At 36.6% G+C, this 25951-nt stretch overlaps 1 protein-coding gene across 1 annotated transcript in view; it reads right to left on the reverse strand.

The window, feature by feature from the left end:
* Positions 1-1030: 1030 nt before the first annotated feature.
* Cage1 (cancer antigen 1) overlaps positions 1031-25951 on the reverse strand; it is a 38859-nt gene continuing 13938 nt past the window's right edge. Inside the window, exons 6-13 of the mRNA XM_078020514.1 lie at positions 24406-24552; positions 23768-23878; positions 20379-20459; positions 20036-20143; positions 18011-18115; positions 16849-16919; positions 7130-7198; positions 1031-2402 (exon numbers count right to left, since the gene is read on the reverse strand). Of these exons, the coding sequence (XP_077876640.1) occupies positions 2300-2402; positions 7130-7198; positions 16849-16919; positions 18011-18115; positions 20036-20143; positions 20379-20459; positions 23768-23878; positions 24406-24552 (795 nt within the window). The 3' untranslated portion in view covers positions 1031-2299. The remainder of the gene's footprint in view (positions 2403-7129; positions 7199-16848; positions 16920-18010; positions 18116-20035; positions 20144-20378; positions 20460-23767; positions 23879-24405; positions 24553-25951) is intronic.

The raw sequence follows: 25951 nt of genomic DNA on the forward strand, positions 1-25951 counted from the left end.
ATCAAACATTCTGTGTCCAAATTCATATAAGACCTATCTCATACAATTCCTTAACAAAAACAACAATAATAGCTTTTATTTATACAGTATTTCTCTCAGAATTGGTTTTATACTCTACATATATTTTCCTTTTGTACATAATTTAAGCATAACACTAACTTTTGTGAGATAAAATAATTTCTTCCTTTCCATTCAAGGTATATTTTGATTAATAGCAATAATTTCAGCCTGGTTCTGGGTTTTATCAAAAGGATAATAATGTGGTTCAAGCGGTAGCGTGCTCGCCTGGCATGCGTGCGGCCCGGGTTCGATCCTCAGCACCACATACAAACAAAGATGTTGTGTCCGCTGAGAGCTAAAAAATAAATATTAAAAATTCTCTCTCTCTCTCTCTCTCTCCTCTCTCACTCTCTCTTTAAAAAAAAAAGGATAATACATGTTTTTTTTGTTTTTTTTTTATTTCTGGTACATTTCACAAAATCAGTTGTCTCTGGCTCCTTTGTTGAAATTCAGAACCAATTCCTCAAAACTGTGTTAAGGTAGAAATTATAAAGGCTAGGCCTTAGGGACCAGTTTTCTTTTTATCTGAGACTTAATTCCAAATGATCTTAGAGCAGTGTCCTTTTAAATCAAGTTTGTGGTAGAAGAGCCTTCCAGCCAAGAGGGAGAGACGTCTTTGGCACAATAAACAGCTGATGTGAAACCTGTTAGTAAATCTTTGTGCCTCACTAAGCCCCTGATAACATGGAAGGGTATTCTGTGAGAATATTTGGCAAAAGAGCCACTGCATTCATCTGTGTTGAAGTAGAATGTGTTTGATTGGTCACAAGAAGAAATTAGAAGAAAAGTAATCACATTTTTTCGGAATGTAAAATTTCATTGTGTATACAGATTTTAACACATCATATGTATGATTAGCTGGAGTAGTGTACTTAGTAATAATTCTTCCTGGAGTAGCTGATGAAAATGACTAGTGCTTAATCTTGTTTAAAATAAATCATTTCTATTTCCTTTAAAAATATTTGGCATCTAAAAGTGAAAAGAAAAAATGTTTTATAAGCTTTGGGGAAAGGCATTTAGTGACAGGACTTCTGAACAGCAAATTCTTGGTTACCTAGGAGAGAGGGCTGTGAAGAAAGCCTACAGATGAACTCCACAAAAAGTACCCAGGCTATATTTTAATTAATACTTTTGGTTTTATTTCAATCCTTCTCCCACTGAGGAACACTATGAAAAACAAGGTGGGTGGAGTTTCATCTTTCTTGATTTGGTTGCCAGTGGCAGAGAATGTAGAAAAGGAACAGAAGCATTAGTCTGAATAACTGATGAAGTGACTTACAGCACAGTGCTGCAGAATTAATGGTATTTATTGGTGCCCTCATAATTCAACTATTAGAAAAGCTGTGTTGCAATGAGAGACGTGACCTATTGATCATTTCCCTCTTCCACAAAGCTATGTCACAAAGAGGTCACAGTATTCATGAAACATGCCCATGGCCTGGGGCAGGACAGGGGCAGCAGCGGAGTATTAGGCATGATTCTAGCAAGTGTAGCTTTGGTCTGGGTCCCAAATTTAATTCTCACTCACTCCTAGTTAGGAACCTACTAAGTGACAGATGCTTGGGGAGTACCGAAACAAATATGAGACAATTCCTGCACTAAAAAAGTTCTAGTCAAGTCAACGGTCATGTAAGCAGAGAACAGTAATATTATGCTATAGGAGCTATTGTGCCAATAGGTATGGTGTGGGCACCTGGGAGGAAGCTAGCCAGTTCCATGTGATAGACAGAGAAGAAATGGCTTCTTAGAGAAGATGGAGCGTGAGCTGGCAGATGCTCATAAGGAGAGAACTGAAAAAAGCAGAAGAAAAGTAGCTGGAGAAGAACATACCAAGTGGGGAAAAGCAGCATGGTCAGTAACAGGAAGGCACAGAAATAACAGCATGTTTATAAAACTGCAGGTAGTTAGATATGGTGTATATAAATGATGATGAGGAGAAAGCAATGCATGGTAAAATTGGAGAGGAAGGTGAGAGCTAGGTTGCAGAGGACCTGAGATGTGCAGTTGGAAACCATCCAAGGGCTTTAGGTAGGGGAGGGTCTTGATCATATTTTGGGTTTTTTTTTTTTTTTGTATGGGGGATGGAACTCAGGGACACTCGACCACTAAGCCACACCCTCATCTCTATTTTGTATTTTATTTAGAGACAGGGTCTCACTGAGTTGCTTAGTGCCTCGCTTTTGCTGAGGCTGGCTTTGAACTTGATATCCCCCAGCCTCAGCCTCCTGAGTTGCTAGGATTAGATGTGCACCAACACACCCGGCCAAATGTAGTTTTTTTTAAAATGACTATCAAGATGACCTACCAAGGTCATGGACTTTGGATGATTTTCTAATCTTGTTCTGTAGGAAAGAAAAGAAGAGAATTTAAAAAATAGGGAAGGACAAAAATAATGACATTTTTTCACTATGTTCTCTATGTAGCATATTTTCTTACTCACTTGCAAGGAAAATATGCCATTTAGGACAGAACTATGAGACCCTAAAAGATTAAAATTTTTCAATATATAATATTGAATTGTCATAGATCATTCTTAATAAACTTGAATAGAAATATTAAATCAGAGTCTCAATTACATTTAACATTCCCATAGATTTATTTAGGAAAAGGTTCCTGCCATGATTTGCAAACCTAATGAATTTCTTTGAAAGTGATGAACTAGAGGCAAAAATTAGACATTGAGACTATTAAAGTACTCCTTTTCATATCTTGATTTCCCACCATTCTCAGTACAATTAGCAAGAGTAGCATCATAATTTTGAGATGACGCAGAGAAAGTCTAAAGCTCCTTTGCATGCTAAGTGTACTGAGGTCAATCAGTCAATAAGAGCCAATGGAAATGGTGATGGCTGAAGGCTGCCAAGATCTGAGGTTTTTTAAAACACATGGCCTGACAAGTTAGAAAAGGCTAGAGAGCTCTTTTGCCCCATGTCACCCCCTTGATTCAAGGCCAGTTTATACCCATGCATATGGGCCTTTAATCCATTGTGAAAATAGACCATAAGTAAACAAATATATTTTTAAAAAATTTTTTAAATAGATGAATGCAATACCTTTTTAAAAAAATTTATTTTTATGTGGTGCTGAGGATCAAACCCAGTGCCTCACATGCTAAGCAAGCACTCTACCACTGAGCTACAACCCCAGCACATAAACAAATACCTTGACTGGTAAAAAATGTGAGTTTATATGCAAATTTTATTATTTTAAAAGTTTTAGAAAAAATTCCATAGTTTCTCTCTACAATTCATAGAAGACCCATATTCTGTTTAAATTAGCATTTACTAAGCATTTGTGATTTAGCATCAGATCACATTCTTTCATATTAGGCTGGGAGTGTAATTCAGTGGTAGAGTACTTGTCTAGTATGCCCAAGGGCCAGGTTTGATTCCCAGCAATGCAGTGGGTAAAAAAAAAAAAAAAAATCATACTTAGCACTTTGCAAACAGCTAGTCTAAATCTGCTCAGAGGTTTTGATTTTTAGAACAGTTGTATTTACACATGGTATGCTGAGCAAACATGTCTCAGGACATAATCAAAACACAACTTTAGTTATTATCCAAAAAACAAAAGAAAACAAGTGCTGGTCAGAGGAAAAGGGAACCCTTGCACACTGTTAGTGGAAAACAGTATGGAAAGTTCCTCAAAAAGTTAAAAGTGAACTACCATATGATCTAGCAATACCACCACTCGGTAAACATCCAGAGGAAATGCAATCAGTGTGTCGAAGAGACATTTGCACACCCAAGTTCACTGCAGTGCTATTCACAACAATCAAGAAAAGAAGCTGGGAGCAGTAGTCCACTCCTATAATCCCAGGATTCGGGAGGCTGAGGCAGGAGGACTGAGAGTTCAAAGCCAGTCTCAGTAACTTAGCAAGGCAGTTAGCAACTCAGTTAGACCATATCTCTAATTCAATACAAAAAAAAAGGGGGGTTAGGTAGGGATGTTTCTCAGTGGTTAAAGACCCCTGCTTCAATCCCTTGTACCAAAAAAGAAAAAAAGAAAGAAAACAATCTAAATGTCCCTCAACTGATGAATGGATAAAGAAAATGTGGTATACATACAACAGAATACCATTTTGCCAAATAAAAGAATAAAATCCTGTCATTTGTGACAACAGGGATGGAACTGGAGATCATTAGGTTACAAGTACTGCATGATCTCACTTACATGCGGAATCTAAAAAAGTTGATTTCATGGCAGTTGAAAGTAGAATGCGATTACCAGAGGCTAGGAGGAGTAAGTGGGAGAAGGCAACGGGAAAGGTTGATCAATGGATACTAAATTATAGTTGGACAGGAGTAAGTAGCTGTGGTGTGCTAGTATTACATAGTAGGGTGACTACACACAACAAAGTACTATGTATTTCAGAAAGCTAGAAAGAAGGATTTTGTTTAACACCAACTGTGATACTGCTAGATCATATAGGAGTTCACTATAAAGCAATGACAAATGTTTGAGGAGGTAGATAAGCTTACCCTGATTTAAAAATATTACATGACATGCACATGTATCAATACATCTCATAGTACCCCATAAATATGTACAATTGTTAAGTTTTTATGAACCAGCTAAAAAATAAATTTAAATTTAAAAATTCTAATGCAACTTTAATTTTTGTCTCCTACTTCTACCCTAAGCTTTTTCACTCAGGGAAACTTGTCATTTATATGGAATGGATACACAGCAAGCCCAATGGGTTCTTCAAAATAATTTCCTTTGGAAACTCTGCACATGTGGAAAACCTACTCTGACTTTGGGAGTCTGCAATTGTTTTATTAGCACCCAAGGAACTGGGCCAGGATTAGTCCATTTTTAACATCTCACTATGTTCTTAATCAACCCCGAATGGGTTTCTGCATATAACTTATAGCATCAGATTCTGAAACAAGTCTAAAATAACAGATTATAGCTGGGTGCAGTGTTGCACGCCTGTAATTCCAGCCATTCCGAAAGCTGAGGCAACAGGATTGCAAACTGGAGGCCAGTCTTGGCAATATTTAGTGAGATCCTTTAACGAAATAAAAAGGACTGGGGGATGTAGCTCAATGGTAAATCCCCTTGAAGTCTAAATAATAATAAAATAACAGATCATAAGATTTAATGTTAGTGTAAGAAAATATCTAGCCATAAAATATATAGCAAAATAAACAGGTTTTTTTTTTTTTTTTTTTTGTACAAGGGATTGAACTCAGGGGCACTCCTCAACCACTGAGCCACATCCCCAGCCCTATCTTGTATGTTATTTAGAGACAGGGTCTCACTGAGTTGCTTAGTACTTCGCTTTTGCTAAGGCTGGCTTTGAACTCAACATCCCCCAGCCTCAGCCTCTAGAGTTGCTGGGATTACAGGTGTATGCCACCACGCCTTGCTTTTAAGCAATTTTTTTTTTGCAGGCAAAATGTTAGTACATTCCTAAGAGGCAAACATATATTCTTGAGAGCAGGAAATCTCTTTCCAATTCAGGTTCTATAAAAAAATATTTATCACATAAAGAGCTCAAAAAGCTAAACACCAAAAAATAAATAAATCAATAAGTTGTCCAAGGATCTGAATAGACACTTCTCAGAAGATAATATACAATCAATCAACAAATATATGAAAAAAATGTTCATCATTGCTAGCAATTAGAGAAATGCAAATCAAAACTACTCTAAGATTTCATCTCAGTCCAGTCAGAATGGCAGCTATTATGAAGACAAACAACAATAAGTGTTGGCGAGAATATGGGGGAAAAGGTACATTGAAACACTGCAGGTGGGACTGCAAATTGGTGCAGCCAATATGGAAAGCAGTATGAAGATTTCTTGGAAAATTGGGAATGGAACCACCATTTGACCCAACTATCCCACTCCTTGGTCTATAGCTAAAGGACTTAAAAACAGAATATTTTACAGGGACACAGCCACATCAATGTTTATAGCAGCACAATTCACAATAGCTAAACTGTGGAACCAATATAGATGCCCTTCAATAGATGAGTGGACAAAAAAAGTTTTATATATATATATATATATATATATATATATATATATATATATATATATATATATATATCACATACAATGGAATATTACTCAGCAAAAAGAGAATAAAATCATGGCATTTGCAGGTAAATGGATGGAATTAGAGAAGATAATACTAAGAGAAGTTAGCTAATCCCAAAAAACCAAATGCTGAATGAGTTTCCTCTGATATAAGGAGGCTGATTCATAGTGGGGTAGGGAGAGGGAGCATGGGAGGACTATACAAACTCTAGATAGGGCAGAGGGGTGGGAAGGGAAGGGAGGGGGCATGGGGTTAGAAGTGATGGTGGAATGTGATGGACATATTATCCAAAGTACATGTATGAAGACATGAATTGGTGTGAATATACTTTGTATATAACCAGAGATATAAAAAATTGTGCTCTATATGTGTAATAAGAATTATAATGCATTCCACTGTCACATATAAATTAAAAAATGCTAAACAATTTATCAGGTGATTATTTTAAAATCATTGCAAAATATTAAGAATTTTCCTATAATTTATCTTAAATTGAGACATGGAAAAGTTTTTAGAAATGTATTATATACATGTGTATAAATACACACACACACTTTTTTAAAGCTAAAGACATTATTTTATTCTTTTAATTTTAATATTTACTTTTTAGCTTTCGGCGGACACAACATCTTTGTTTGTATGTGGTGCTGAGGATCGAACCCGGGCCTCACACATGCCAGGCAAGCGCACTACCGCTTGAGCCACATCCCCAGCCCGCTAAAGACATTATTATTAGTTCGGTGTGGTAGTGCATGCCTGTGGCTCAGGAGGATGAGGTGGGAGGATTGCAAGTTCAAAGTCAGCCTCAGCAAATTTTTTAGTGAGGCCCTAAGCAATTCAGAGAAACCCTGCCTCTAAATAAAATACAATAAAGGGCTGGGAATGAGGCTCAGTAGTTGAGTACTCTGGAGTGCAATACCTGGTACCAAAGTTGGGTGGGGGTGGGGGGGGTGGGGGAGTGGGGGGGTGGGGTGGGGACGAGACATTACTATTGATTTTTAAAGAATGGAAAACTTACCTCGGTTTTCTGGCTCTCTCTCTGGGCCTTCTCATTAAATCTTCCAGATGTTTATTTCTCTCTTCTAAACTGAAAGAAGAAACAATTGAATTTTTTGTTTTGTTTTGTTTTGTTGATCTTTTTCTATTATTTTTTTCTATTCTAAGACACAACATTTTGATTATTGTACCTTTATAAAAAGGTCTCAAAATCAAGTTTGCCCACCCATTTTGTTCTGTTGTTGTTATTGTTGCAGTAGGACACAATACCTTTTTTAATTTATTATTAATTTATTTTTATGTGGTGCTGAGGATCGACCCCAGGGCCTCACACATGCTAGGCAAGCGCTCTACTGCTGAGCCACAACCCCAGCCCCTTGTTTTTCTTGATCAGAGTTCTTTTGCCTCTTCTATGTCTTTTGAATTAGCACGTGAATTTAGAATCAGCTTGTCAACTTCTAAACAAGCAAACCAACCAACCTTCTGGTATTCTGATTAGATCTGCACTGAATCTGTAGATTTACTTGGGGAGAATCTTAACAATATTGAGTCTTCAGATCCACAAAAAATCTATATGCCTCTCTATTTAAATCTTTGTTTTCTCTCATCAGTGTTTTGTACTCAAGTGTTTTTCACATATTTTTTCAAACTTATCCCTGTGCAGTTCATATTTTTGGTTTTAGAGAAATGTTTTTAAAGATTTAATTTGATTGTCCATTACTAGTATACAAAAATGCAATTGACTTTTATCTCATACCTTGCAACCTTGCTAATCTCACCTAAACAATTTTAGTATTTTTTTTGTAGAATCAGATTTTCTAGACAGATTATTATGTTGCCTACAAATAAATTCATTTTTGCTTCTATTTTTTTTTATTCCCAATTTGGATATGTTTTATTTCTTTTCCTTATTTGATTGCCCTGAGCAGAACTTCCAGGACAACATAAATAGAAATCTTTTTATCGACCTTGAGAAAATAGTCACTTTTTCTTTTTTTTAATATATTTTTACTTATAGATTTATTTTATTTGTTTATTATTTATGTGGTGCTGAGGATTGAACCCAGTGCCTCACACATGCTAGGCAATAGCTCCACCACTGAGCCACAACCCCAGCCATTTTGTTCTCTCTTTTTTTTAAATTTTTTTAGTTGTAGATGTACATAATATCTTTGTTTTATTTATTTTTATGTGGTGCTGAGGATTGAACACAGTGCCTCACAAGTACAGTGCTAGCTAAGCACTGTACCACTGAGCTACACCCCAGCCCCCATTTGTTCTTTTTTTTTTTTAAATATATCTTTATTTTGTTTATTTATTTTTATGTGGTGCTGAGGATCGAACCCAGGGTCTCTCACGTACGAAGCGAGCACTCTACCACTGAGCCACAACCCCAACCTTCCATTTCTTCTTTATTAAGTATGATGCAGTAGGCTGCTTTTTTTTTTCTTTCCCTCAGTGCTAGGTAAAGAAATTTAGTGCCTCAGACGTGACAGACAGGTGCTCTACCACTGAGCTATACCCTCAGCCCAGCAACAGGCTTTCTGTAGGTGCTGTTTATCACTGCTGTAGAAGTTCCCTCCTGTGATTAATTTGTTTAGTTCCCCCCCACCACCCGCCCCACTTTTTTTATTTTTTAATTAAGAATGGTGTTCCGATGTGATTTGGCAATCTGTATTTGGGGTAAAAATGGGAGTTCATAACCCACTTGAATCTAATGTATGAAATATGATATGTCAAGAGCTTTGTAATGTTTTGAACAACCAATAAAAAAAAAGAGAAAAAAAAAAGAATGGTGTTGAGTGGGCTGGGGTTGTGGCTCAGTGGTAAAGTACTTGCCTAGAATGTGTGAGGCCCTGGGTTCAATTCTCAGAATCACATATAAGCAAATAAATGAAATAAAGGTCCATTAACAACTAAACAAAATATTTTAACAAAGAAAAAAAAAGAATGATTTTGAAATTTGCCAAATGCTTTTCCTGTGTCTATTTAGATTACCGTATGCTCTTTCCCTTTTAGTTTTCTAAATATATGGATACAGTTGTTATTAGAGATAAAGCTGACACTTTTCCCAAAAAAGTAGCATTCAGAGATTGCAGTGATTAGGATAGAAATCAGCCATTTACTTTTACCACCATTTTTTTTTGGGGGGGGGGGGTACCAGGGATTGAATCCAGGGTCACTTAACCTCTGAGACACATCCCCAGGCCTTTTAAAAATGTTTTATTTAGAGACAGGGTCTAAAGTTGCTTAGGACCTCATGAAGTTGCTGACCCTGGCTTTGAACTTGAAATCCTCCTGCCACAGCATCCTCAGCCTTTTTCTTATGTCAATACACTTTTTAATTAAAAATATAGAAAGAAGAAAAAAAATCAAAGCAATAGAAGAGTATGGTGACTCTAAATAGGGCAGTATTGGTGTTATTTTAATTTCCTATATAGTTAAATGTAGCTATTTTGTGGCATTTACAAGCTTTAGAATTAACAAATGTTCACCTTATTGTCTGTGACCAAGTTATACCATCACATGGCTTTTTAATAGCATGTTCAATCAATTAAAATATTTGATCACTTTAGACTATCAATAGAACATAGAAAGTTATAGATTTGCATTTTGAATTTTTCTATGATTTCTGATTTTATTTTGTATGGAAAATAATTTACAGGCATTTCAGGTGGATAGAAGTCAGGTATAGTGGTGCACGCCTGTAATCCCAGCAATCTGGGAGACTGAGGCAGAAGGATCACAAATTAGACCCTAAGCATTTTAACAAGACCCTGTCTCAAAATAAAACCTTAAAACGGATAGGGATGTAGCTCAGTGCTAAAGTGCCCCTGAGTTCAATCATCAGTCCCCACTTCCCCTGCCACCCCCCCCCAAAAAAAAAGGTGGGGAACTGTTATCGTGAATTTAGGTTATCTGTTAGAGATACAGCATTGGAGATATTCTTCTGGAACCTCATTGGTATTCTTTGGATGGTGATTAGTAAATAAGAATTAGAGAAGTCTGATAAGAGTCTTCATAAATATAGATTGTAATCCCAGATCAAATGATAGATTGGCAATGAAATGTTTGACCACCTTAAACAGTAAGGTAGTATGGCTGAATAAGGTGGGAGGCCAGGACAGGAAATGAGCTGGGATGTTATTTATTTTCTTTTTTAAGGATGTTTATTTTCAGAATAGTTTGATATAAAGATATAATGTGTGACCTTGAAAAATAATAAAGTTAATTGGTATTCACAATCATCAAAACCAGGGCACTGAAACCATGTTCTGCAGAGAAAATGGACCAAAGATTACTTAAATGGCTTTGTTAAATATGTTGAATTAGGTTTCAAGGCTGCTATTTACATCATCAATTGTCTTTTTCTTCTTCTGCTGCTTTTTTTTTTTTTTTTTTTTTTTGAGAATGGGGATGGGGAGTCCTTGTAGGGAAATCAAAAGATTCTGAGTCTTTTTCAAGGAGCAAAACCCATGGATGTTTCCAGGATCCAAGAAAGAAATCATCATACCAATCCACCCACCCTCAAGCTACCAGGAATCAAGTCTGGAGATTTATTATAAAAAGGTCAACCTTGAGTTAGGGTTGAATCAAAGGCTGGATGGGATGATGTTGGCTATTATAAGGAACTATTCTTTCCACTTCTTCCTGTTTCCTGAATTAGGCTTATTAAAAAAAATGTGTTCTATAGAACTATTACATCAATAGTTCTATAAACCTTTCCTATACAGAAGATTTAAAACCAACTTCTAGCTGGGCATGGTGGCACATGCCTGTAATCCCAGTGGTTTGGGAGGCTGAGGCAGGAGGATTTCGAGTTCAAAGCCAGCCTCAGCAAAAGCGAGTGGTTGAGTGCCCCTGAATTCAATCCCTGGTACCCTCCCCCCCGCCAAAAAAAAAAAAAAAACCCAACTGCTAAACACAGGCACAATAAAACAATTAATCCAAGGAGAGAATTGTTTTGGTGGTGACTATAAAGGCTACTGTGGGGGTAGGTGGAGAATACTACAGGAGAGGCACCCAGTCCAGTCCTGGAAGGTAAATGAAGGTGTCTGGAGGAAGTTATGTCTTTTCTGAAGCCTAAGAATAAATAGGAGTTAGGCTCAGAGGGGAGAGAGAGCACATAGGAATGGAAAGTGGGAGTAAGGGAGGAAATAGGCAGGATGCATCAGACAAGTGTGCTTGGCTGCAGGTGACAGTTGTCTCAAACAGTGACATCTAACAATCCTGCACCCCACACCACCCCCTGCAGTAATAGATGGTTTCAGAATTAGTACAGTGTGGAAGACCCAGGTCTCTACCTTCCCGGGCTCCTTTTGTCTTTGGCCTTGTGGAAGACAGTTGCCATAGCATTAATCATGTCTTCCTACAACCATCTTCAATGTAGTAAAACGATGTAGACATCCTTTTTTTTTTTTTTTTTTAATCAAGGAGCATACTTTTCCCCAAAAGCTCCCCACAAAACTTATTATTGAGTCTTGACCGACAGAAATGGGTCACATATCCATCCCAACACCAATGAGCAGCAAGTAGAATAGTGCTGCCACATGAGACATGGACTAACTGTGGCTCACTCCCTGAGCTGGGGAGGGCTCAGCTTCCCCAAGAGCCACCTATACAAAAGTAGGGAAGCCAAGGGGGAAAGATGGTGTGTGGATAGCCACAATGTCTGCCATACAGCAGATGTGATGAGAAACAAAGGTCATGAGAGCTCTTGATCACCTGTGACCCAATGGGGACTTTATTCTGAAAGTGAAGAAAGTCTGGTAGTTTCTTCAAGAGTCTATTCAGGTTATGCAATTTGGGTAGCAAGTTAATGTAAGCAATGTTTGTATCACCCACCGTACCACACCAGAGGACACTGGTGTCAATATGTGCTCTCTTAAGCCAGGTGTAATGGCGCACACCTGTAATCCCAGAAGCCCAGGAGGCTGAGGCCGGAAGATCACAAGTGCAAAGCCAGCCTCAGCAACTTATTAAGGCCCTAAGCAACTTAGTGAGACCCTGTCTCTAAATAAAATATAAAAAGGGCTAGGAATACAACTCAGTGGTTAAGCACCTCTGGGTTTAATTCCTGGTACAAAAAAAAAAAAAAAGTGCTTTCTTTGTGGTATTAACTGATCAGTTACTTAAGGAACACACCTCACTTGAACATTCTATAAAACAAATGATGTGAGATCTTTAAGACTGCCAATGCCAAGAAAAGAAACAAAAAGGCTAAGGAAATATTTCAGATCAGAGTCAGACACAACAACTAAATGCAACAAAGGATCTTGGATTTGCTCTAGGACTTAGGAAAAAAACTGCTAGAAAGGAGATGATTGGAACAATGAGTGAAATTTGAATATAAACTTATAACCAACTTATAATTACATTTTATATAGTTGAGTTTTAACATATCAATTGTTATTCTTTTTTTGAGAGAGAGAGAGAGAATTTTTTAATATTTATTTTTTAGTTTTCAGTGAACACAACAACTTTATTTTACTTTTATGTGGTGCTAAGGATCGAACTCAGCGCCCCATGCATGCCAGGTGAGCACGCTACCACCTGAGCCACATCCCCAGCCCCTCAATTGTTATTCTTATAGTAAATGATATCAAATGATTGTTAAATGATCTGCATTTAATCATTGCATTATGGTTGTGTGAGAAAAGGTCCTTGTTCTTCAGAGATACATTCTAAAGTATTGAGGAGTGAGGAATCATGCTGGAGCTGGGACATTTTTGTTAGAGGATCCACCTCTCACCAGGATAGTTGTAATGGGAAGTGAATAAGTCTCCAATTTCATAGGGAGAGGTTCTAGAAACATGAAGGTATGGAGCAGATTTCTACACGTGAAAGAGACCTGACCACAGGTGTTAACAGAGAAAGCATGGCCACTTGAACTTTAGTAGTATTGTGGAAAAACTACCTGACTCAGACTCACAATAGTGAATGCACCTCTAAGGAAATGATATTTGAGCAGAGATCTAAAGGATAGCAGAGAAAGAACTGAGGTGGTGAGCCTGACCACTTTAAGCAGAACAACACATGCTAACGTCAGTATGGTTAACAGTAAGCTAGGGGTTAGTGAGATGAGACTGGAAAGGTAGGCAGGAGCCTGATAATGAAGGAACTTGTAGGCCATGTAAAGGATTTTTGTTTTCACCTAAAAATGATGGAAACTTACTGTCAAATCAAAGTGTTTTAAGATGTAAACTGGCAGGATCAGATTTAACATCAGAAAGATCAGTGTGGTTACATATACAAAGTAAACTTTAGTGAACATCAGATCATCAGCTACATACTAAGACCCTGTCTCAAAATAAAAACTGAAAAAATAAAAAGGACTAGGGATGTGATTCAGTAGTAAAGTACCCATGGGTTCAATCCCTAACACTAAATAAATAAATAAATAAATAAATAAACTTTACTGTGTGTGTGTGTGTGTGTGTGTACATACACATACATAATATACATATATATTAGTCTTTTTTAAAAAATCAAATTTCAGGGTCTGGAGTTGTAGCTCAGTGGTAGAGCGCTTGCATGTGTGAGGCACTGGGTTTAATTCTCAGCACTACATATAAATAAATAAATAATAAAGGTCCATTGACAACTAAAAAAGAAAAATCAAATTTCAGTTGGGCACAGAGGTACACTCTTGTAATCCTAGCTGTTGGGTGTGTGGGAGACCTTGCCTTTTGGTTTTATTTCCCCCATCGAAACTTAACTCCCACTGAAGTTAAGTTTCCATCTCTGGAGAAGAACATCACATAATCCATTACCCCTCCCCCTCCTCTCCAAAGGGCGCCAAGCCTAAGGGCACAAAGCCAAAGGACACCAAAGTCAAAAGTTTTCTCGACCAATCCTCTCAGGACACAGTGTCCACTAGCCTGTTCCTGAGTCACCCTGCCCATTAGCATCCGCCATATCCTCAAAGCAACCATTCTTAAGCTGAAGCTTGCAGTCTCACGCAAGCTTCTTCTCCTTTCCTTTCTTCCCCTTCAGGCAGCCCCCCAATAAGATCTCTTGGATGAATTTCTGTCTTGGGGGAGTCACTCCACTTTCACCAGCTACTTGGGAGGTTGAGGTAGGAGGATCACAAGTTCAAGGCCAATCTGAGCAACTTAGCTACCTTGCTATTTAAAAAGGCCTGGGGATGGGGCTGGGGATGTGGCTCAAACGGTAGCGTGCTCGCCTGGCATGCATTCGACCCGGGTTCAATCCTCAGCACCACATACAAACAAAGATGTTGTGTCTGCCGAAAACTAAAAAATAAATATTAAAAAAGTTAAAAAAAAAAAAAAAAGGCCTGGGGATGATGGCTCAGTGGCAGAGTGCTCCTGGGTTCAATTCCTAGCACTGGGGGGGGGGGGGGGAAATCAAATTCATTAGTGGATTTTGTAGGTAACAGCCATATCTAAAGTCCAAGGCATGTGGGCTGGGGATGTGGTAGCGCGCTCACTTGGCATGCGTGCGGCCCAGGTTCAATCCTCAGCACCACATACAGACAAAGATATTGTGTCCGCCAAATACTAAAAAATAAATATTAAAAAAATCCTCTCTCTCTCTCTCCCTCTCTCTCACTCTCTTTTAAAAAAAAAAAAAAGTCCAAGGCATGTGAATTGAAAAATTACAGCATAGTCAATGAATGTATTTGGAGAATAATACCTCAAATACTGCTAAAGTTTAACAGAATTAACAAACTAAAGCCAAGTTAAAGAACACTGCTCTGATTATATATTTCATAATTTTTGAAGCAGCATATGCTTTTTAATGATACCAAAGCAAATTCACTAAAACAAAATATATCATCATGGACATATTTGGTTTAAAAAATGTATTACAACAGTGATCATTTAAGCAAATCGACTCATATGATATCGGGCAGTAGTAATCAATCTGTCCAGACACTAGAATTATTTGGACAGCTTGTGAAATATATTAATGCCCATGTTTCATTTTAGTGCAATGGAGTTTTAGGTTAGGGCCTAGACACTGTTATTTTTTAAACACATTCAAGAGGTTCCTAATAAATAGTCATACTTGACCCTTCTTTTAATAAAGCTTGTAGAACTCAGATGCCACGTTTCTTCATCAACACAAACTGAGTTAATCACTCAACTGAAACATACATTTAATTTTTTTTTTTAATTTTAAAAGTAACTAGGGTAGCTGGGCACAGTGGCACATGCTTGTAATCCCAGCACTTGGGAGGCTGAGGCAAGAGGACTACAAGTTCAAAGCCAGCCTTAGCAACTCAGTGAAACCATAAGCAACTTAGCACAACCCTGTCTCAAAAAAAAAAAAGCGGGGGGGGTGGGGATGTGTTTCTTAGAGGTTAAGAGCTCCTGAATTCAATCCCTGGTACCACCCCCATAAAAACAAAACAAAACAAAAAACTAGGGAGTGGGTAAAGCAACATGGCCAAAATGATAGTTTGATACTGTTTGGTGGTTTGTTTTGTTTTGGTACCAGGTATTGAACCCAGGTACTGAGCCACAAGCCTAGCCCTTTTTATTCTTTATTTTGAGACAAGGTCTCACTAAATTACTTAGGGCCTAGCTAAGTTGCTGAGGCTGATGTCTAACTTGCAATCCTCCTGACGTAGCTTCCTGAATCACTGGGATTACAGACATGCACTACCACGGCTAGTTTGATGCTGTTTTTTAAATCTTATTTTTTATTTTGATATTTCATTATTTTCTTGGTTATAAGCTGAGGAAGAGTTTAACTTTATTTCTTTTTTCTTTTTTTTTAAAGAGAGAGAGAGAGAGAGAATTTTAATATTTATTTTTTAGTTTTTGGCGGACACAACATCTTTGTATGTGGTGCTGAGGATCAAACCAGAGCCGCACACATGCCAGGCGAGCACGCTACCGCTTGAGCCACAGCCCCAGCCCCTTAACTTTATTTCTTGAGTATAAAATATTCTTTCCATTCTTAAAACTTACCTGTATTAGTGTGGAAAAAAAACGGGAAAATTGTTTACTATTCACTCTGCTTAGAAACAACAGTGAAAAACAAAAGCTAACTTTCCAAGCTACCAGTACCCACATTTTCTGTTATCTTATGGGGAAAACTCCAATAGGAAGCTCATAATTTGGGGGTAGGGGGAGTGTTTTCTATCTAAGAATAGACCTTTTGTTATGTCGAGATAAATGAAATTGGGGGAAGGACAGAGGGAGAAGCATATTAGAAGTAAGAATAATAAGTCAGTGGAAAGCTGCAAAATTTAAGAATATTAGTTTTGGAGACTTTTATGCTAAATTAGTTCTGATGAGTTGATTTGGTACTATTGGTTTGCATTCAATATCTTTTTGTGAATAAATGCTAAGCATTGGAAGTTATTTTATTTGAATACTATGATAATATATACTCTAAAATTGCTAGATGTTTCTCACTAATTCCCTTAAAACCAAAAGCAGTTCTAAGACAGGAAAATGAAAATCTGGCTATTCAACCTTGTTCAAATAGTCTGAATGTTAAAACCCATTTTGTCCCGTTGTTTGATATAAGAGCATGTATAAAAACCTATAAAATTTTATGGGACACATATAAAATTGCTCAACTAAAATTTTATAGGTGTCCTATATATAGGATGATGGAATACAGGTTAAGCAGATTAGCTATATTAATGAAGAATGGTCTGATTTATAAAATTGCATGTTTCCTCTTTATAGTAGTCAAGGAAAATTAATTTAGATATTAGTAAATATTCATAAAATTAAAAATTGAGTTTTATAAACTTACTGTGCTATTTGGAAGTGGGATATCTCAAGCCTTTGATCAGCACATTTGATAATTTCTTCATATGAAGTAACCTTGAAAAAATAAGGTAAGCAGTTATTCTTTGATAAATTCTGTTTTATTTATTTATTTAGTACCAGGGATTGAACCACTGAGATAGATTTCTAGTCCTTTTATTTTTTTAACAATTTTTTAAAAACTTTATTAGTTTTTGGTGAATCTTTATTTATTTATATGCGGTGCTGATAACCGAACCCAGTGTCTCACACGTGCTAGGCAAGCACTCTACCACTGAGCCACAACTCCAGCCCTAGTTCTTTTCTTTTCTTTTCTTTTTTTAATTTTGAGACAAGGTCTCACTAAAAGTTGCTGACAATCTTGTTAGGTTGCCCAGGCTAGCCTCAAAAGTTGCCCTACCTTAGCCTCCCAAGTCACTGGGATTACAGGTATGTACCACTATGCCTGGTTTTAATTTTCTTTACTCATTTTTAAATTTCTACCAGTTGAAGTTCAATTGTTGGATGAAAATTTTACAATAGACAAAACATCTCATATTTTGAGATCTATGAATAACAATGGAATTATATCACGCCTATTCATCATGCCAAAAAAGAGAAGTACCAAAATGTGGACAGCTATAGTGAACTGACTACGACCCACTTGTCTTCCACACAAGTTTCATACATGCCAGAATCACAGTCTATGTGGTTAAAGTTAATGCAGTTTTTAAAAAGTAAACTAAAACACTAAGTTGGCAAGATTCATAATTATTCTGAAAACAAAGTACCAATACAAAAACTTTAACTTGCCCTCAGCAGGATATACACATGCTAGATTCCTGCTGAAAGGCTAATGGCAGCATTTTATAATGCCATTATGAAGTAAACGGGATGAATATTATTGGGTTACCTCAAATCTCAGGTCCTTTTTAGTTCCAAAATTCTATTATTTGAATATCTGTCATGTTTGTTTATTTGTTTATTGTGGTCCTGGGGATCAAATTCAGGGCCTCATATAATTTATTTATTTATTTATTTTTTATTGGTTGTTCAAAACATTACAAAGCTCTTGACATATCATATTTCATACATTAGATTCAAGTGGGTTATGAACTCCCATCTCATATAATTTTTAAAGACAAATATTTCTATAAGAAAATCTGTACCTTATTTATTAAGTTGCCTAAATATTTCTGATAATTATCATTCTCTTCAATGAGTCGGTTGCAGTGAACTTCTTTTGACTCCAGAAGACCTCCCAATTTTGTGATCTAAGAAAAAACACCAGTAAAAATACTAACTTGGAAACTACCATGAAGAACTAATGGGGACAGTGAGCTTTACTTTATTCCAATATTTTCTTAACTCAATAAGTCCCATGGTCCTAGATGGGACAGCTATAAAAACCTAAATTAAGCAACCAATATACTACTTATGTTAACTTTTAAAATAAATATTTTTAGAGTTTTATTTTATTTTTATTTTTTATTTTTTTAAAGAGAGAGTGAGACAGAGAGAGAGAGAGAGAGAATTTTAACATTTATTTATTTTTTCTTAGTTCTCGGCGGACACAACATCTTTGTTGGTATGTGGTGCTGCTGAGGATTGAACCCGGGCCGCACGCATGCTAGGCGAGCGCGCTACCGCTTGAGCCACATCCCCAGCCCTAGAGTTTTATTTTTTTGAGCAAAGTAACAGGGAAGTCATTAGAATGTTTAAAATATGCATATAAAGGATATATAAAGTCTAGATTACTATTTCTAACCTATTTTATGGCACCTGTGTCAACTTTGTTGAAATATTTGCAGAATTGAAAACTTGAGACTTAATGGGTTAAACCGAGTTATACCATGAAGTGAATCATGAATCAGATCCTGATTATATTACACATAGAACAGATGAGCAGGAATTATAATGGGGTTTTATTTTTTCACTGATCTTACACCATGAAACAGCTTTGCAAGTAAATGAACACCTTAGTACATACAAATATTTATCAGCCCTAAGTCTTCCCTTCCTTTTCCATGTATAATCAATACATTGACATATTTGATTTCTGTATGAAGTAAGTTGTTCTTGATGATTCCATGTTCAGAAATATTCTCCCTTGTATAAAGAACTGCAATTTTTAAAAAAGGTTTAGCTTAGCTAGGCACAGTGGTGCACACCTATAGTCCCAGTTACTTGGGAGGCAGAGGCAGGAGGATAGAAAGTTTGACGCCAGCCTGGGCAACCTAGCAAGACCCTGTCTCAAAATAAAATAAAAAAGACTGGGGATATAACTTAGTGGTAGAGCACCACTGGGTTCAATCCCCATACTGAAAGAAAAAAAAAAGTTAATATATTTCATGTTCTGGCCTATGATTCTTTTTTTCTTTTCCCTAGCACTGAGGAATGAATAAGAGCTTTGCACATGCAAGGCAAGTGCTCTACCACTCAGCTACACCTCCAGTGCCCAGTGCTTTCTGCAGTCCTCTTACCTCAGCCTCCAGAGTTGCTGGTATTACAGTTTTGTACCACCAAACCTGGCCCCAATAACATCTTAATCATCTAATACCCAGACTGAGTTCAATTTTATTTTCTGCTATTATCTTACAAATATCTTTATAGCTACTTTGTTGGGTTTCACACATTGCATTTGGGTGGATTTGTCCTTCAACTCTCTAGTCTCTTTTAGTTGGTAACAGTTATTCCCTTCCTCTTTTCTCATGCTAATTTTTATTTATTAAAATCCTCCACATTCTAGATTTGTCATCACAGTGTCATCTAATACCCAGTATAGTTCTAGATACCAAGGTCATATTTTCATTTTCTCCTAACATATTTCCCTGTTTTTTTTCCTTTTATTTTTTTCATGCAACCTGAAGTAAACTATGAAAATTGTTTCCTAATTATGATTATTGTACACAGCTATTATGGTAGCATATACACCAACATAAATATGCCTCATCCATATATTTTTTGTTTTTTGCATTTTATGTAAATCTGATAAGTCTAAACAGAAACCAAGTTGGACTTTTAAAACTAGAACATGAAAATTCATTAATTCTATGGGTGAATAATACTGTCACAGTGCCAATACATGACCATTTTAACAAGCAAATTTTTGAAGGTTAATAATTTTTTAAACTTAGGAATAAAGCAGTGTTGGATATAAAAATGATAGCAAAGCAACAAAAGGTCTTTCTTACCAAGAAGTCAAGCTCCTCATTTAGACTGTGGTACTTATCCAGTTTGACTCCCAATAAGAGAGGTACATCTTGGATATTCTTGGCTTCATCAGAATCAAAATCTGTGACCTGGGATTTAATGTATTTGTGTTCATTTTCAAAACTTACACAATACTTGGAACATTTAACAATATGTGCTTTAGTAATTTAAAATTCAAAAAGATGACTGATGAATGGCTGGAATCATAGAGCACAGAACTTAAAGCAAGAAGATTTCAATTCAACAAATTTACCAAGAGAACACAAATATCTGAAATTATACTTTTGTATGTTAAAGTAAATGCATAGTAAGTGTTAAACTCACCTCAATAAGGTGATCTTGAAATGCTTTTTCATTAGCAATTAACTCTCTAAAGGTTGTAATTCTGTCTTTATGTTTCAGTAGCTAAGAAAAAAAAGCATTTTATATTTCAGAGGAGAGAAAACAAAACTGCATTCTATAGTATTTGTGATAAAATCATCAAACCTTGCACAGTTTAACTTTTGGTCTCGAAAAAATAAGCGGTTTTTACAGCTCTTCAGAGGAAAAGAGTTCACACTTAGGCCTAAAAACTGCTAGGTGTATGTAGGCCTGTCAGCAAGGCATCTGGGATCTTGGAGTGTGGGAGATTCCACCATTTCCTGATGTGAATGGCTCACTGTGTCTAACCTATTTGTCCAAAGCTTGTGGTTTAAACTGAATACTTGCTTTCTAGCTGGGAGCTGAAACTTCGGTATGTGCTAGTCAGAGGGTGCCCATGTGAACAGCTCCCACAAGAAAAAGAAAATAAACAACAATCCCAGGGCTGGCTCTTTATAATGAGATTCTTTGGTAGATAACACTTTACACCTGTAGTCACAATTCATTGTTGGGGCTTCCTGGTGACTCCTGAGGACTCTGGGAAGCTTTAGTCTATTCCCTACATTATGCTCTCCCATAGAGGGCTTTCTGTTAGCTGATTTTGCTTTGCAGCCTCCCGCCCTAATAAATCACAGCTGTGGGTATGACTGGACACTGTGTCCTGAGAGATCTTTGGCAAATCATTAAATCTAGGGGTGGTCATGGACGACTCATTCTAATATTCAATTGTTATTAACATCTGGCCATTAAGAGACATTCATCCATTCATTCTTCTCTTTCCACATTTTTATTGGTGCATTATAGTTGCACAAAATGTTCCTGCACACAATATAACAATATAATTTAGCTATTATCAGTCCCCAACACATCCCCTCTCCCTCCCTCATTAAAATTTTTAAAGCAAAAGGAAGTGGGACTGGAGTGTAGCTTAGTGATACAACATCTGCTTAGCATGTGCAAGATTCTGGTTCAATCCCTGGTGCCCAAGAAAAAAAAGAAAAGAAAAGAAAAAAAAAATTTTGTCTGGATTGTAATTGATGGTTATTAATTGTTCATTTGTTCCTTCAGTATAACAATAATAAATCTTAATATTCAATATTCAAACTCTTCAAATATCAGTGAGTAGAGCTGTCCAAATTTTCATTTTTTATTATTAAATATTTCCATTATTTACAACAAATAGAGAAAAAACTTTAGTGAGCCCCTATGTAACTAACAATGGCCACTGGCTCTCTCCTCCAACCATTTAGGATGCCAAAAAAAGGTCAAGGGGAAGAAAATGGCCCCAACTCCTGATATCAGAAAAAAGCAGGGAACCAAGAAGGTGGTAAATCTTATTTGAGAAAAGTCCTAAGAACTTTGGCATTGGACAGACATCCAGCTCAAAAAAGGATCTCACCCACTTTCCCACTTTGTCAAATGGCCCACTACATCTAGCTGTAACAGCAAAGGGCCCTCCTTTATATGCAGCTCATAGTGCCTCCTGCAATTAACTAGCTCACCAGGCCTTGAACTGCCAACCTGCTGCACAGTTGCTTAGGCTGCCCACAAATGCAGACCAGACACAAAGCAAAAGAAGAAGCAGACTGTTGGCCTGGGCTGAGAAGAAAGCTACTGGCAAAAGGGATGTTTCCACTAAAAAGACAACTTGTAGTCCTTCTAGCAGTGATTAATCCTTTCACCACAGCACTGGGGAAGAACAGGAAGGCTCAGCTGGTGGTGACTGCACATGGCCATGGATGCTGTCCAGCTGGTTTCTTCCTGTCTGCCCTGTGTTACAAGTTAGGAGTTCCCTAACTGCATCAAGAGGAAGGCCAAGCTGGGACACGGAGCCCACAGGAAGATGGGCACCAACCATTGTTGCTTTCACACAGGTAAACAAAGAGCTCTGGCTAAGCTGGTGGAATTACAATAATATGTGATAAGATCTACCATCTCGGGCTGGGGATGTGGCTTAAGCGGTAGCTCGCTCGCCTGGCATGCGTTCGGCCCAGGTTCGATCCTCAGCACCACATACAAAGAAAGATGTTGTGTCCGCTGAAAGCTAAAAAATAAATATTAAAAATTCTCTCTCTCTCTCTCTCTCTTAAAAAAAAAAAAAAAAAAGATCTACCATCTCTGGAGAGGCAACATCCTGGATCCAAAATCTGCGGCTCACATTGCCAACTGGACAAGGCAGAAGCTAAAGAAACTACATTAGACTGCTGAGTTTCTGTACCTAAAAATAATAAAAATTGTCCTTCAAAACCAAAAACAAACCAATTAATAGCTAATGGTCAATCATGCATCATTTTTATCTCCAGCCAGTCCTCTTTCTTTCTCCTTCCACCTTTGTCTGAATCAAACTGTAGACATTATATCATGACACCTGTCAGTATTTCAGTAGTTACACAGAAATTCACCAAAAGAAAATAAATATCTGAGATTGTATTTTCATAACATTCTTAATTCAAAACTAAGGTTTTTGAAGACCTGGTGTACAGAATTGGAGGCTAGTATTTCCTCTGCAGGGCTGTGCTATTCTTTGATCCTTTTTTCTACAGATTAGCTAGAAGACAGAGATTCCACAGAATACCTATAGCATATTTTCTACCATATTAATTTAGAGAAGAAGTGCAAAACTTTGTTGCTAACCAAAATTCATATCTGAATGTTTTACTCCCTTAGCCAGATAAAACTGTCATTTCTTTATTCCTTTCAGATTAAAAATGGCACAATTTAACATCCTGTTATCATCTTCCCTGTTTAACTCACTCTCTTATTCTTATCCCCCAATCATTGTACCATACCAAGAGAATTGAAGAAACTCCAAAACCTCTGCTCTTACTCTTATTCCCACCTGAGAAATAAAATTATTTCTTTTTAATGTTTCCATTATTCCAAGTGATTAAGTTTAAAACCACAACCATATCAAAATAAACTATTCTTCAGTAATTAATAGTACCATGTAAAACTGAAAAAATAATCATACCAAATATTTTTGTAGATGAATATTTTCTAATAGAAACTAAATTTAAGAAACAAGTCAAATATTGAACATTTTATCTATTTAGTTAATTTGTAAAGCTAATTTGGTCTCCTAAAACAATTGTTTTTTTTTTTTAAAGAGAGAGTGAGAGAGAGAATTTTTAATATTTATTTTTTAGTTCTTGGTGGACACAACATCTTTGTTGGTATGTGGTGCTGAGGATCAAACCCTGGCTGCACGCATGCCAGGTGAGCGCGCTACCGCTTGAGCCACATCCCCAGCCCCTAAAACAATTCTTAAATGAATTTTAGGAGTGACTTCTCTGTGACCCTCATTTTTTTCCATTAAATTAATACAGTATTAGAATGAAGAATAAATATAATACCTCTTTATCTAAATCTATCTTCCTAAGATGAAGGCTCTCCAATTTTTGCAGCATTATGTCATTAACTTTCTCACTTTCTTTGCAATGGTCTGCATCAGGATTGGTGATGTCCTAAGGGCAGTAGAGTTTGAGAAACAGATTAAAGTATTTTTTATCAACTTAAAAGGAGGAAAAAATTAAGCAAATGAAACAACTCTCCCTTCCAAAATAAGTGGCCAAACCAAAGGAGATAAAATCATTTTGAACTCCATTCTTCAAATACTCCTCACAAAATCTCATAAAGAGTTAATATGGAAGGACCTATATTGATTCACACTTGTACATACATTGTAACTGGGACAGATTAATATAACTGCCAAGCTGTTAATGTTCATTATAATACGTGTGCATGTTTACACATTCATGAAAAAGCCTAATAAGGATTGGCATAAGGATTGAATGAGTCAATCCATAAAAATCAAGGACAATAAATATAATTATCTCCAAGGACATGTCAGGAAGTTAGTAAATACTTGTTGAGTATTTACTACTACTTGTTGAGAGTCCATTATGAGCTAAACTTATTTATTTTATTGTCTCTCTTTGTATAGTCCAACCCCAATACTTCTTTCCAACTAAAATCTGATTTTTAAAATTACCTGACATGTGAGAAGTCCTACCATCAAAGTCAGAAGACTATGAATTTTGGAGGTCAGCTGAGGAGTTTTCAGATCTGCAGTATTCAAGCCCTCTTCTTCACAAGGTGAGCAATTCAGTAACAAATTACAAGGTATCATCTCAGCATCCTACATGTACACAATTCAGATATGTCACAAGAAAGACAAAGAATCTGAATTACCTTTTAAGTAAAATTTTAAAAAATATATTTTTGTTTTTAGTTTTAGGTGAATACAGTATCTTTATTTTTATGTGGTGCTTAGGATCAAACCTAGTGTCTCACACGTGTTAGGCAAGCACTCTACTACTGAGCCACAACCCCAGCCCCAGTAAAATGCTAAATAAAATAGCACTCTTAAAAACTTTGAGCGATGTTCTTAAACTCTTTTTCCTTGGGGCATTTGTGTACTCTTAAAAATTATTGAAGACCCCCCAAACCTTTTGATCGTATAGTTTCTGGCTATCAATATTTAGTGTAGGGGCTGGGGATGTGGCTCAAGGGGTAACGCGCTCGCCTGGCATGTGCGGGGCACTGGGTTCGATCCTCAGCACCACATAAAAATAAAATAAAGATGTTGTGTCTGCTGAAAACTGAAAAATAAATATTGAAAATTCTCTCTCTCTCTCTCTCTCTTTAAAAAAATATTTAGTGTATTAGAAATTATAATTAAGAATATTTTAGAATATTTGTTTGGTGATTTAACTAATAACACTTCATGTGTACCAACATAAATATTTAATAAAATTATATTTTCAAAATTAAAAACAAATATTGAAAAGAATGGCGTTATTTTACATTTTTGCCAATTTTCTCTGTGTGAGTGTGGTCCTTGGGATGGAACCCAGGGCTTTGAACATGCTAGGCAATCTCTTTACCACTGAGCTACAACCTTAGCCCATTCTGCAAGTATATGTATATATATTAATGTTATATTAATAAGACAGCAGGATTCCCATATTTGCTTCACATACCCAATCAGCCCTGAGAACAAATACAATACCATGTCACATAGCTTCTGGAAAAACCTATACTGAAAAAGTGAATGAAAAAGGCAATAATGTCTTAATATTATTAACAAAATATTTTTGCTGTCATAGATGATCCCAAACTATACTTTGAAAAAACGAACCTAGTGTTAGTGAGAAGCAAAACTGAAAGCCCAGTATGAAATTTCGGATATTAAATAAATTCACTAGTGAAGATAACAAAAGGTACTTGATTTTTTTTTTTAGAGGAAGCTTAAGAAAAAATTGTATACAATGTTAAACCTCTATATAGTTAAACTAATTCAGAGTTTATAAATCCAAAAGGTATCATGATTTGGTTAGGAGCTAAAGTTAAGGTCATCTTGTTATGTCAGTGGTTCTCAAAATGGGATTCCTGGATAGCAGCATTAAGACTTGGGATCTTGCTGGAAGTGCACATTCTCAAGCCCCATCCCAGGCCTTCTGAATCAGAAACTCTTGTGGCAAGGACCAGCAGTCTGTTAATAAGTCTTCCTGGACATGTATTCAAGTTTGGAACCA

The sequence above is a fragment of the Ictidomys tridecemlineatus genome, chromosome 8 (genome assembly GCF_052094955.1).
Source record: "Ictidomys tridecemlineatus isolate mIctTri1 chromosome 8, mIctTri1.hap1, whole genome shotgun sequence".
Lineage (NCBI taxonomy): Eukaryota > Metazoa > Chordata > Mammalia > Rodentia > Sciuridae > Ictidomys > Ictidomys tridecemlineatus.